Source organism: Macaca fascicularis, chromosome 2 (assembly GCF_037993035.2).
Source record: "Macaca fascicularis isolate 582-1 chromosome 2, T2T-MFA8v1.1".
NCBI classification, from domain to species: Eukaryota; Metazoa; Chordata; class Mammalia; order Primates; family Cercopithecidae; genus Macaca; species Macaca fascicularis.
In genome coordinates, this window is record NC_088376.1 from 46392203 (window position 1) to 46405554 (window position 13352).

Genomic DNA, 13352 nt, shown 5'->3' on the forward strand with positions numbered 1-13352 from the left:
TAGAACTAGAAATACCATTTGACCCAGCCATCCCATTACTGGGGATATACCCAAAGGATAATAAGTCATGCTGCTATAAAGACACATGCACATGTATGTTTATTGCGGCACTATTCACAATAGCAAAGACTTGGAATCAACCCAAATGTCCACAGTGGCAGACTGGATTAAGAAAATGTGGCACATATACACCATGGAATACTATGCAGCCATAAAAAAGGATGACTTCATGTCCTTTGTAGGGACATGGTTGCAGCTGGAAACCATCATTCTCAGCAAACTATAGCAAGAACAGAAAACCAAATACCACATGTTCTCATTCATAGGTGGGAATTGAACAATGAGATCACTTGGACACAGGGAGGGGAGCATCACACACCGGGTCCTATTGTGGGGAGGTGGTAGAGGGGAGGGATAGCATTAGGAGATATACCTAATGTAAATGACGAGTTAATGGGTGCAGCACACCAACATGGCACATGTATACATATGTAACAAACCTGCACATTGTGCACATGTACCCTAGAACTTAAAGTATAATAATAAAAAAAATAAGATATAGGGTGGTGAAGATGTGAGTGAATGAGTTTGCTTTGAGATTGCTGGTGGGAGTGCAAGGGGATACAAATTTTCTAAAAGACAATTTGGATAAATTTCTCCAAAAATTTAAATTTTAGTCTTTTTATTAAACCAGACAGACATTTTATTTTTAGGCGGTTATATAAATAAAAATTTATATCTCTAGCTATAAAGATTATCATTGCAGTAATAAGAAGAATATTAAAACCTGTAAATAATCAAAAGTTTGTTACAATAAATTATGGCAAGTTCATATGATGAAGTATTTAATGTCTTGAAAAACATTAACTATAAATTTTTTAATGCTCCATTCATGGCATTTTTTTCATTATAAATTGTTGAATGAAAAAAGTGAGTTACTTAAGAAATATATATATATATATATGTATGCATGAGTATATTTAGGTAGGCATATTTAAGTGTATCTGTGTGTGTATAATTATATATATATATATATATAGTTAGCTTGACACAGCCAAATATTAACAATTGCTGTTAATATTCAGTAAGAGTATAAGTGATTCTAAATTTATTTCCTTCTGTAAATCTGCATTTTCTAAATTTTCTACCATGAATATGGATTACCTTGGGGTAAGAAAAAAATAAAATATATTTAAAAACAGATGTGCTTTCTTTAAAGTAGCAGAACATTTTTTTTCAGATAGAATTGTATGTGAAATCCTAATTTCTGAAACCAATAAAAGGGTGAAGTATGGGTAGGTGGCCGAGAGCTCTGCTCGCTAGGCAGGTGTCCTTGAAAGATCAGGGCCTGGGGAGTTCTGCTGAGAAATCATTGCATGTTAATACCATCTCTAGGAGCTACATTAAGTGTTTTTAGTGAACCCATACAAGGCCCCATGATTGCTCATTACCTCTGTAGTTGCTCATAAACTATTTAATAGCTCTTTCCATTTTAGTTTACTATATTCATTGTTGTCCATTCAGAAATCATTTTTAAAAATTTTCTAGATTTTAGTTTTGTATCATATTAGTTTACCTGTGCATTAGAACTGAAATGATTTTATTATTACATGGAAGTAATTCGAGAATTATAATTTGATGCCACACCCTCAGGTTTTCTTGAAAGTTTATATGAGAAATGACCATATGAAGAATGAACCTCCATCTTCCCTAAAATTATTGTTAAATACATTGTCTCTTCTGGTGTTCAAAGTCCCTTATATACAGATGCATGTGATAAATTCCCCTAAAATTTTAGTGTGAAAAATAAAGTTTGCCCACTTTAATAAGCATGACTTTTTAAAAAAATATAATGCTGTATTATTCCTATATAACTCATCATGTTTCCCTTTTGGCTTTGACTGCCAGAAAGCTCAGAGCTATATTTATTGCCAAACCACAGCAATGAACAGCTGCCTAATTTTGCAGAAAAATTCTGTCCCAGAGCACTTGAGTGTTTACCCTCAACTAAATGGTCCTGTGATGTGCATGGCTTATGTTATGAGTTGTCACAAATCCAATTTGGAAATAGGCAAGGATTAAATAATAAACAACAAACAAACACGTAAGTAATTTGGACTAAGCAGTCTTGGTCTTTGGCAATGGAAAATGCTCACACCTAGAATTTGGTTTGTAGCAAATGTCTGTTAGGCACATTGCCTAAATCTAGTGGACTACTCTGGAGTGAGTCTGCCCCTGGGTGCAGCCGTGGACACTTGGGTCTTTCTGTTACTGAGGTTCACACTCATATTCACCCATCCCATGATGCTGGCTCCTTAGAAGGTGGTCTGTGTGGTAGCTCAGTAAGGATATCAGGTTGAAAGGGTGTGAAAGAGCAAGGATCAAGCAAACTAGCAATTTATACAGTTTCCCATGGATCTTAGACTTTAATGTAGTTGATAGAACAAGATCTTGCTGAAATGGACAAGCAAATAGACAATTTTTACACAAATTGACAATTCTAAAGCAATGGGGTGTGTGTGTGTGTGTGTTTATTATAATATTCAACAGTAGATTAAAAAATATTAGGTGAGTTAAGATACTTCCTTACATTTCTAGAAGGTCAAATATTTTTTCTTATTATTAATATTACTTAGATCATTTTATAAGTTAAACTTGAATAGAATACAGAATTTGGAAGAAAGGGAACTAATGTTTTTCGAATGACTGTGATGTAAATGATCTGCCTACATTATTTCACTGAAGGCACATGCTATTTTTTTTTCTGAAATGCATAAGCTTTCCAGCTACCTCCTTAATAAGGTAGCAATGCACTAAAATAACATACTTTGTATTGAAATAATTTAGATACACTGGCCTGGTAGGGTGGAATCCAGTAATGTAGTCTTGATTATAGTGTCATAAGAACTGGTGGGTGGCTTTCTGTATTGGCAACAGACACCCTTGAAGCCAATGGGAATAGCTTGGACTGTGTGGCTCTGCAGTAAGTTGGGCCAGTTGATTGAAGCAATAGGTTATCATTACTAAAAAGATTTGCCATGGCATTCACAGGACAGCCAAGACCAGCCAAGGAGCAACCGAACCAGGCAGTTGCCTGGGGCTCCAACTACTTCCCTCCTACCTACCGTTAGAGGTCTGCTTGATATTCCACAGATGGAGTTTCATTTGAGGCAGAAATGCGTGGTCCCCCAGAACCCAGGATCTAAAATTGAATTTCCTAGTTTTAAATCCCAGCTCCATCACTTAAGGTTGGCTGAGTAAACTGGGAATAGTCTTTTACTTTTGAATCTTTCTATAGATTAATGAAATCACCCACGAAAGACAGCTAGCCAGCATCTGGCTCATGGTACACCCTCAATATATGTCAACTTTTATTATTATTTAGACTTAAAGTATCACCTATCAAAATGCAAAAACCCAGGGAGGTACACCTTGCTACCAGTTAGGAAAGATTCTCACCACTCAAATGCCAGTTGAGATGTAATGAGCAGAAAGGGATCCACGATTGAAACCTGGGAGAAGCAGGGAATGTGGCTCCAGGAGAGAAACAGCATTAACATTTTGCTGGAAGCCACGGAGATTCTTCTGCATGGAAAAGCACCCAGTCGTTGCAGTTACCCAAGCACAAATCCTCACGGTTGCAGACAGGCAATCTAATTGCTTAATCCAGATCCTGGGATCTGCAGCCCTTGGGTCTAACGAACTGCCCCCTCTCTATCAACTGTTCCACATCGGAGGACTCTCTCCGTAGACTCTCTGTGCTAAGAGACATTAAACTGTACAGCCACCACATTTGCTATTTGTTTTCGTACGTGCCGTGGAACATATGTGCAGATCTCAAACACCGATGTGTATGGAGATGTGCATACTCTGGAGAGCCAGTTTACATTGAAACCTGCTGTTAAGAGCCACCGAAAACCACCACTCTTCTCTACAAAACAGTTGTGGGTATCCTTTCACACTCTGAATGAAGACTTCCATTTGAAAAGTCATCCATCACACTATAAATCAGTCTCTTCAACACGCCTCCTGTCCAGCCAGGAGAAAAGAGGAAAGCATTTCGGAGAATAGAATACAGAATGGGGAAGAAAGCTACTCGGTACAAAATGGATGAATTACTATTATTTTTTCTCTCCAGGGTACCCAAGAGAGGCTGATTCTCACCCAAACCATCCACATACACTGTTTAAGAGAGACTTCATTTCACCTCCTGCCAGGTCAGGGAGGGGCACACACCGGAGCCACACACATATTCACACACCCAGTTGGCTGTGCAGCATGAAGCACTGACCTGTTAGGCCGGCAGCCTCGGCAGACAGGAAGGCACTCCAAGAAAGCAGGAAAAACAGGCCGGTTTCCAGCATCGGGAACTCGCACAGCTTGGTAAATTTGGTCAAGTGAGGAAGACAAGTTAAGGGAAACAACAACAGCTTTTACAGCTACATCTCCTTCTTGACTGAGAATCAAAACTGATCTGGTGATGATAGTTCCAGAGCAAAGTAAAAGAACTGATGTTCAGACCTGACTGGAAGGCTGTAATTCTTACTGGGACCTGCTTTGAAGGCCAACATGAGTTCCATGCTTCACCGGGGGCTGAACTTGCCTGTAAAAATTCAAACCTGTGTTCAGATTAAAAAGGTGTCTTCCTAAGACTATCAATTCAGCCCACTGTGGGCTTAGCCTCATTCCTTGGGATGCACCCCCTCAGGAGAGGTGTAGCAGGCATGGAAAAACAAAGCCAAGGAGAGTGTGGGGGGATGAGATGCAGCAAGTATATCAGAACCAAGGAGCGCTGCTCCCTGGGGAGTGCAGTCTGCGGGCAGACCGCTTGGTAGAATCTTCTCGCCTGGGGACGGAAGTAGGATCAGAAGAAGAAGTTACATGCAGTGACAGGGAAGCTGCCCATGCTCTCTTGGTATAAGTACGATAAAGAGAAGGTACATTATTTCTAGGTCAGACAAGATGCCTTTGGCAGGCAATGGTTCATTTTGACAAGGATGACACTTGGTCAATGGTCTATAAATTGCAAATAGAACAAAGGGATAGTAGGATCCAAGTTGGGCAGAGAAGGGGTCATGGGGAGATGATTAGGAGTATGTGATCGATGGGAAAGGGTTACATTGCAATTGTGTCAATATTAGGCACAAAATGCCCTGACAAATAAGGAGATGTGATCGTGTTGCATTTTTATACTGTTAGAACAAAATCTAAAGAAAATTTCACATTAAGAGATGTTTAGCAGGGGAGCAGGGAAGTAAAAGTGTGACCTCTGGAACAGAACATTTTATTCTGATTCTTGACTCTGCCAGTGACTGGCTGTGTGATTTCTCAGCAGTATATTAACCTCTCTGAGCCTCATTTCTATTCTACATAAAGTGACAATGAGAATAATACCTGATTCTACATGAGGTAAGTAAAATGTGATGAAGTATGTTAAACATGTTTTGTAAAGTTTTAGAAAGCACAAAGGCAAAATAATATCATGGATGGGAGTGTAGCGTTTGGAAGCCAACTCTACCTGGATTAAAATTCACAGTATTCACTTGGACACATCTCTTAATCACTGTGTACCTCAGTTTTCCTGTCTGAAAACAGGAATAATAATGCAACCTACCTCAGAGGTCTATAAACTAGTTAACATCTGTTAAGTACTCAGAACAGTGCCTGGCGTGCAACAAGTGATATGAACTTGTCTACTGTGGTCTAATTTTTTTTTTTTTTTTGGGAAATAGCATCAGTAAGGACCTGGAAGCAATTCTTTATCTGCTGTAAAGATCAGGCTGCCCTGAGATCCTTTTACAATATTCCCTTTTGTTACTTAGAGGGAAGTCTTTGTTTCTAGTGAGGTTTGTTCTTCTGAATTCACTCTTCTAGTTTGTTTTAAAGAGAATGTTCAGGGCAGGTGAGTAACAAAATAGCAATCAGCTATCTAACATTCTTTTCTTTCTATCTCCTCCAGAAACTAGATCAGGTCTGGGTCAGTCCCTAGTTGCAGAGCTCAGGGGCCTACAACCTGAGGAGACTGCCTCAGAATGAAATAGGTATGCGGTTAGGAAGGTGAGGAGGACAACAGTAAGCATCTACCTCCTTCACAACCTGTGTTTGTAGAGCCTGTTAAAGACCACCAAATACTGCATGATTGATATCACCACTGTTACTGAGCCCCCGTTTCTTCTGTTTCTACACCCTTTCTTTCAGATCTGATCCAATCTTATGCCAGACTTCCAATCTCCAGGAATTTTTCTTCTTCCCTTATCAACCTGATCACACGTGTTGCACCTTCTCCTCACATCAGGCAGAGAAGAATTCTGATTTTAGTTTCTCCATTTAGTGTAGCCTCCAGAGCCCAAAAGTCTGGGTTTGAATCCTGGCCCTGAAATGTCCTAGTTGTTTGGCCTTAGCCAAGTTGTTTAACTTTGTCTGTTTCCTTAGCTGTAAAATTGGGATAGTAACAGTATTTACCTTCCAGGGTTCTTGTAAAACTTAGCTGATAATCCATGCAAAACACTTAGGGCAATGGTTAGCACATAGTAATGTTTTCAATAAATGTTAGATGATATGATTATTACTGTGCTCACTATTACTTACATGTGATCCAGAGTGAGCTACGTATCCTCCTTGAACCTCAGTTTCCTCAGGTGTAAGGTGAGGAGGATAATAACTTGTTTTACAGGGTTGATTCAAATGAGGAGATGCATAGAAAGGCTCTGGCACATGTTAGACACTCACAGAATGTTCCTATCCTTGTGGCTATTACTGTACTCTAAACAACGCCTGGCCTCCACATAGTTCCAACTAAGAATGAAGAGGCAATAGGGAGCAGTGACGAGAGCATGGTCGTCCTCTTGATTCTCACTCTCTGGGTTTACTGGCTGGCTGCGTGACCTTGGGCAACAGCTTACCCTTTCTAAGCTTCACAACCAATAAAAATAGCATCTGGTGATAGGATCATTGTGAAGGTTAGATGAGACACCACATGGAAAACACATCGTAGGTGGCCTGTCACAGCATAAGTACTGGGTAGGTCATTTTTTCTTGTTGGAAACCAGCACTACCTCTTCTCACTGACTTTATTTCTGTCAATGGAGATGCCATTTTACAAGGTTCTCAGGATGAAACTTTGGAGTAGCCTTTGACTGTCTCCTTTCGTTTGATTCCAATAACCAGCCAATCACTAAGTCTTAGAGATTTTTCCTTCTGAACATCAGTCCCCTTCCTGATGCTTCCCCCGCAGTTCGTCATCACAGTTTCCCTTGATTCTCGTCTCCTTCCTCTGATTCATACTTTGTGCCAGTTCCTCATCTACATTTTAAAAACAGGACTGTCAGTGTGTCACTCTCCTGAGCAGAAACCTTCAGACTCTTTGAAATACCACTACAAGATACTCCACAAGCTGACTCCATCCCACCTAAGTACCCTCATCCTCCATTTCTCACCAGCTGGAGCCCTCTGGCCGTCCCAGGCATGCCTTCCAGATGCCACATTGGTCCCACTGCCATACCTTAGTCAATGCTAGCCTTCGCCTCCTGAGTCACCGACTGCTTAGTCTTTACCCCTATTCTATCTTCCAGGCCGTGCCCAGAACTCACTCTGCTTATAAATACTACTTTTCAAATTATTTTCCAGAATCATAAGGCTGGCCAAGGGTATTATACTATTCCAGACACAATGGCCTCGTCCCAGTTTGAGTGTTTACAGTGTGATAACTTCGATGTGGCTCTGGCACTCACTTTCTATCCCAGTCTTAATGTGGCGCTCATCTTTCCAAGCCTGTTACTCAGTGAGGCCAGGGTCCTTGTTTTAAGCGTCTCGTAACTCTTCTTAGATACCCCCAGTAGAACCAAGTTTTTTAGCAGCAAATGTCTGGGCGAGATCCCATAGAAAAAGGCCCCCAATATTTTGCCTTCTCTTTGCCTGGGGCCTTCACCCCTCTGGCACACTTCTTCCTTCTCCTCTCCCTGAGGTCTTTGGTCCTTGATCTTCTGTTCTACCTCTCTTCTGTGGCTCCACCTAACCCTTATAGTTGACATTGGCCTTTTGCCCTTCCTCCTCTACCCCGACTTACTTTTGCCCTATCTGAGTGTTCTAAGTGAGCAGCCCACCAGACCAGCTTCTTTCTTTGGCTCAGATTCTCTAGAAACTCTACCTATCATCCCAAATTCCTAACAACAAAAAGGAATCAAATGACATGATTGCTCAGGTATGGCACACATATTTCAGCATTGCTTGCAGGTTCCTTTCTATAAAGTAGCTGTGGATGTTTGTTTAGACCCACAGTGACCTCTGGCTTGAGCTACCCTATAAGCTAGTGATTGAATAAGCCTGAAAAAGAGGCAGATCATACCCAATTTATCACTCTTAGTCAACTGTCTTATTCTTGACCCTAGATCTTTAGTTCTTCCTCTTGACCCTCGTAAGGCCAATCCTGATGCCTCCTGTTCACTAGTTTTCCTAGGTGGTATTTATTTAATGTTGTTGATGTCCTAGGATCAGATAGTGTCAATAGCATTAGAACTGACCTTGGGCAAGAAGAGAGCTTGGGCCCATTTGCCACTGGTACCATCCTTTGCCTCCAGGGATGACTCAGAACCAAGATGGCACCAGTGGTGCCGTATGAAACTTGGACCAGACTATCTAGCCTTTTATGGACCTGGAGGTTGTCCATCATCAGAAGCATTCCACAGATATTGACTGTTCTTGACAGTCTCAGCTTTCCACATACAGACAAAGGATATCAGTGCTGTGATGATGGCATACGCAGACCCCATTGCAAATGAGCCAGCGAAGATTCCCAGGAAATTCCCCACAGACTGGAAGAATGCTGCGGCATCAAATGCATTTGGATTCTCCTTGGGACTGTAAATGGATATAGAACTGAAAAGAGAAGAGGGTGGAGGTTAGTTAGTGACTTTCATCTCGCAGCCCAGATAGGATTTTGCACCCACTTTGGGGAGAGGTATCTTCTCCTGTAATGCTGGATGCTGGTTGGAAGAGTTAGGGAAAAACAGATATAGAAGGAGAGACTTGGAGAATGCAGAAATCTTTCTACTTCCTCATAGCCCCATCCCATGGGATCCATATATTGCTGCCAGTCAGTAAACATTTTTATATTGGAAGGGTCATAAAGAATATTGTTTCTGAGCAAACTAGGCATTAAAACATGGTAGGTGTATAAGGAATCTGCTGAGAAGATAGATAACTGTGAATTATTTAGTGGCCATATGTCTCCAGTGCTGTTATATATTCACAAATGTTCCTGATAAAAAGTGCACTTTTATGGCCTGTGCACAAATGGGTGATACAAATCACTGCGTGCACAAAATATTCTGCCGTGTTCTTGTCATAAACCACAAAGCATTCCTCCTCTCCAGTGTAGTCCTTCAGAAATGGAGCATTGATGGTGTTCAGAACATCACGGTATTAACCCCCAGGGAGAGACAAAACCCTCATTTTCCCACCAAAACAAATGGCAGCAGCTGCCCGAGGTCATCTTTTATACCCCAATTCTGGTGGCTGCCAACAGATTTATTTCCATAGAGAAAAATCAATCCACCAATAGCCAGTCTGTTCACTTAAATATTATTGAGGACGTCATATATGCTATTTCTTTTTAAACCAGGGCCTCAGATCCCAGAGTGTGAATATGAAAGATAAGGCATGTCCTATTTTAGGAAATATGAACTCCATATTGAGCATTAAAATGAACATATGTGCTAGATCCACTAGCTTTAGGGAGACTAATGAAATGACATTTCAGATTTTTTTTTTTGCAGTTTTTATTTTAATACAGAATTTTAAAAAACTAATCAGGAAAAATCAAGAGTTTAGCAGTGGGTTTTGGAAGAAACTCCAAAAGCAGCAGTGTGGAGAGCAAAAGTACACTAGACACACTGACTGAGATTAGATTGGATTTTACAGAGATGTAACTGAATCTTTCATGTTGCCGATGATTAGAGCATGTTAGCTTCCTGACCTGACTTTTTGTACCCAGAGATGACTTGAGAGAGCAAGGGGAACCAACTCCAATTCTTCTACAGGAAGATGCGTGGCATCAAAAAAGGTAGTTTTAAATGGTCTTAGTTTTTCCCTGGATGTCTTTAAACCCCCAAAGTAGGCCAAACACTTCTGCTTTGATCCTGTAATTGGATAAGGAAGATGAATGTGGATCTTGAATGAAGCCTTGAAATGTATGCGAGAAAAGGACTGCCTTTGAAGTGTTTTTCTTTTTTGTAAAGTGTTGTGCTTTGCAGGAAAAAAGGAAAAGTAAACCCACATCTGGGTCCTTTGTATCTGCAAGTCCTGGAAAAAGGTATAAAACTCCACTGGCTGTTAGGAAACCTGGTGTCCAAAGCTGTGATGCTTGATGTGTTTGAATCGACATTCTCCAACATATTTCTTCCTTCCAATGAAGAAACAATAGTGATGAGAAAGCATTCCATTTGCATTCTGCCCTTCAAACAAACGTTTTTGCACAGTAGCACAGCTTTGGAAGTAATTCTATTAACCTGCGGTTGCCACTAGTAGATCTGACCCATAGAGCAAGCACGGCTTTATGCTTCTCTCCACCTCCATAACTTGCAGGAGTGTTTCCCTAGCCCGGTGCTTCTGGAATTCGGAGTACCCCCATCACATCATTTGGTCATACCCCATACCATTATTTATGTATGTTTTTCTTTAAATCATTTTTATTCAAATTCAGGAGCTTTTATTAAAGAATATCTATGAAATCATAAGTTCGACGTGCTAATTATATTTCTTTTTATTATACGTAAAAGTAGGTAATTTAGAAAAAGAAAGTTCACCTGTATGTCACCTAAAATCATCTGGGTATACCTACTGATCTGCAGTCTGCACTTTGGGAAATGTTCTCTTCCTTCCCACTCAACAGGGTATGATCACTTTGTTCACCAAACTTTATACCCTCCCCGTGATGTTTGACTTAACTGAAGGCAAAGGCTTAACTCTCCTTGACCTATGGAGATTGTCCATTGAATATGCTGACCCTAAAGCTCCCCAGACATATGCACAAGGTGCCCGCCATGTGTCATGTGATGTATTAAGTAGATACAGGAAGTGGGAGGCAGGCAGGGAAGAGCAGAGAGAAGGTAAGCAGAATTTGATCCAATAAACATCTTATTGAACACCTGATATATGCAAAGCATACCTCGGCAGGGAAGCCTGAGATATAGATGACAAATAGCTCTAGTCCCAGTGTTAAGTGTGATTTTGTGAGAAATACCCAACATTTAACGGTACAAAAGAGAAAAGGGGTACCCTTTTAGAATAAAGGAGGTGGCATTGGAGCAAGGTAGCACGTCAGCAGACAGAGATGGGGAGAGAGTATTCCAGGCAGTGGAAAGAGTGTTAAGAAAGGCAAGGAGGCAGGTGAGTTCAGGGCAATTGCAAGACATGGCTGCACCTATGTGGGCACGTGTGGTGGGGTAAAGATGGGTGAGGCAGCATTACTCAGAACCTTAAATTCCATGGTGAGAATATACTAAAGCCCTCACATTTACATAATATTTAGTCCTCTTGTGCCTACAGTATAGTTTTATTTGATCCTATAATAGCTCTGTGAAGCAAGCAAGGCATGTTTTGTTCTCTCTTCTTATCCATTTCCCTTCCTTCCTTCCTTCCTTCCTTCCTTCCTTCCTTCCTTCCTTCCTTCCTTCCCTCCTTCCCTCCCTCCCTCCCTCCCTCCCTCCTTCCTTCCTTCCTTCCTTCCTTCCTTCCTTCCTTCCTTCCTTCCTTCCTTCCTTCCTTTCCTTCCTTCCTTCTTTCCTTCCCTCCCTCCCTTCCATCTTTCCCTCCTTTTGTCTTGCCTTCCTTTCTCTTTCTTTGCATAAAAGACATAAACTAAAAATCAGAGAATCGAAGATCACACAGCTACTAAATTCACAATGTAGATTTCTTGTTTCTCCCTTTAAAAAGGTGATCATATTGTGGGGAAATATAAACCCACATCAGGATAGTTGAGTGACAGTGTGATGCTAACTATAAGGACAACAGGAGTTCAGGTACTAGAACATTTATTTTCATGCCAGGGATGGAACATGGGCAGCACCTTCCTGTACACAAGCCTAAGAGCAGAGTATGTTGACTAGGAAAACAGCACCCTCTCTCCTGGCCCACTAGCAGGTGAGACACAGAACTTCTCAGGAAATCCTGCTTTCCTGCCTGGCTTTGCTGAGACTGGACTTGGTCTTGCTTCTCTTTGGATGCCCAGGACACAGCCTGTTGTTGGGCACATGGCAGGGTATATAAAGGCTGATGGAATGAAGGTGTAGGACAACTGGAAAGGAGAAAGGAAGAAGGCTTGCAAAAACTCATTATCTCTTGAAGCAAATCATCGCCCACAAGATTTTTTAGCAGGCATTGACCATGCACAGTCACATTGTGGGTACTTTTATGGGTATCAGTCTAATCTTGAAACTGACACCTGTGCCTCTTAATTTGAGCCCAAGAACTGATACTTATTGGCTATATGGCCTTGGGCAAGTTACTTCATGTTCCGAATCAGTTACTTCATCTGTAGAATGGAGATGATAATAGTATTTATCCCCTAGAAATGTTGTGAGGATATGAGATACATTTAGAACTCTTAGATATATCTTGTGGATTATAGTCATTCCTTGAGTACTTATATGTACACTCAAAATAAATACTCAGTGAATGTTATTTATCCTCACCATCATCATCATCATTCTGCTGAGAACTTCCACAAGTCTCACAATAACAACAGAGTGGTCAGTTACAACTATGGGCAAATGGGGTGTGACTGCCCTCAGGGCACACCAAGCTCTGAGGTTGCTGGGGCTGAACTAGTCACTTTTGCATAAGAACAACAGGGTGTCCATGAAGGAAAGTACCAGGCAGGTATCCCAGAGAAATGGCCACAGGAGTGGGGCTAAAATGTTCTCATGTATTTCATGAAACTTTTGGCTCAGGGGATCAACGAGGGAAGGAGTGCCCTCAGCTGTGTGGGCAGGGGTCTGCTCCAGGGACAAGAATAGGCCAGAAGACTCAGCTTGAGTTGCATCTCTTCAAGTTTAGGGGAGGATGTTCTACAAGCAAAATCCTCTGGCTTCTAGTAAGAAATGAGGCAAAAGAAGCAAAAGCCAGGCTGGGCGAGGTGGCTCACGCCTGTAATCTCAGCATTTTGGGAGGCTGAGGTGGGTGGATTTGGATTGCTTGAGCGCTGGAGTGTGAGACCAGCCCAGGCAACATGGCAAAACCCCATCTCTAAAAAAAGTACAAAAATTAGCTGGGTGTGATGGTGTGTGCCCGTGGTCCCAGCTGCTCAGGAGGCTGAGTTTAAAGGGTTGATTGAGCAGGGAAGGTTGAGGCTGTAG

General features: G+C 41.3%; 1 protein-coding gene across 1 annotated transcript in view; it reads right to left on the bottom strand.

Annotated features, from left to right (window-relative positions):
• The window catches only part of SLC9A9 (solute carrier family 9 member A9), a 586998-nt gene that overhangs the window by 307758 nt on the left and 265888 nt on the right, over positions 1 to 13352 (bottom strand). The window contains exons 7-8 of the mRNA XM_005546010.4: positions 8736 to 8874; positions 4292 to 4397 (exon numbers count right to left, since the gene is read on the bottom strand). Of these exons, the coding sequence (XP_005546067.2) occupies positions 4292 to 4397; positions 8736 to 8874 (245 nt within the window). The remainder of the gene's footprint in view (positions 1 to 4291; positions 4398 to 8735; positions 8875 to 13352) is intronic.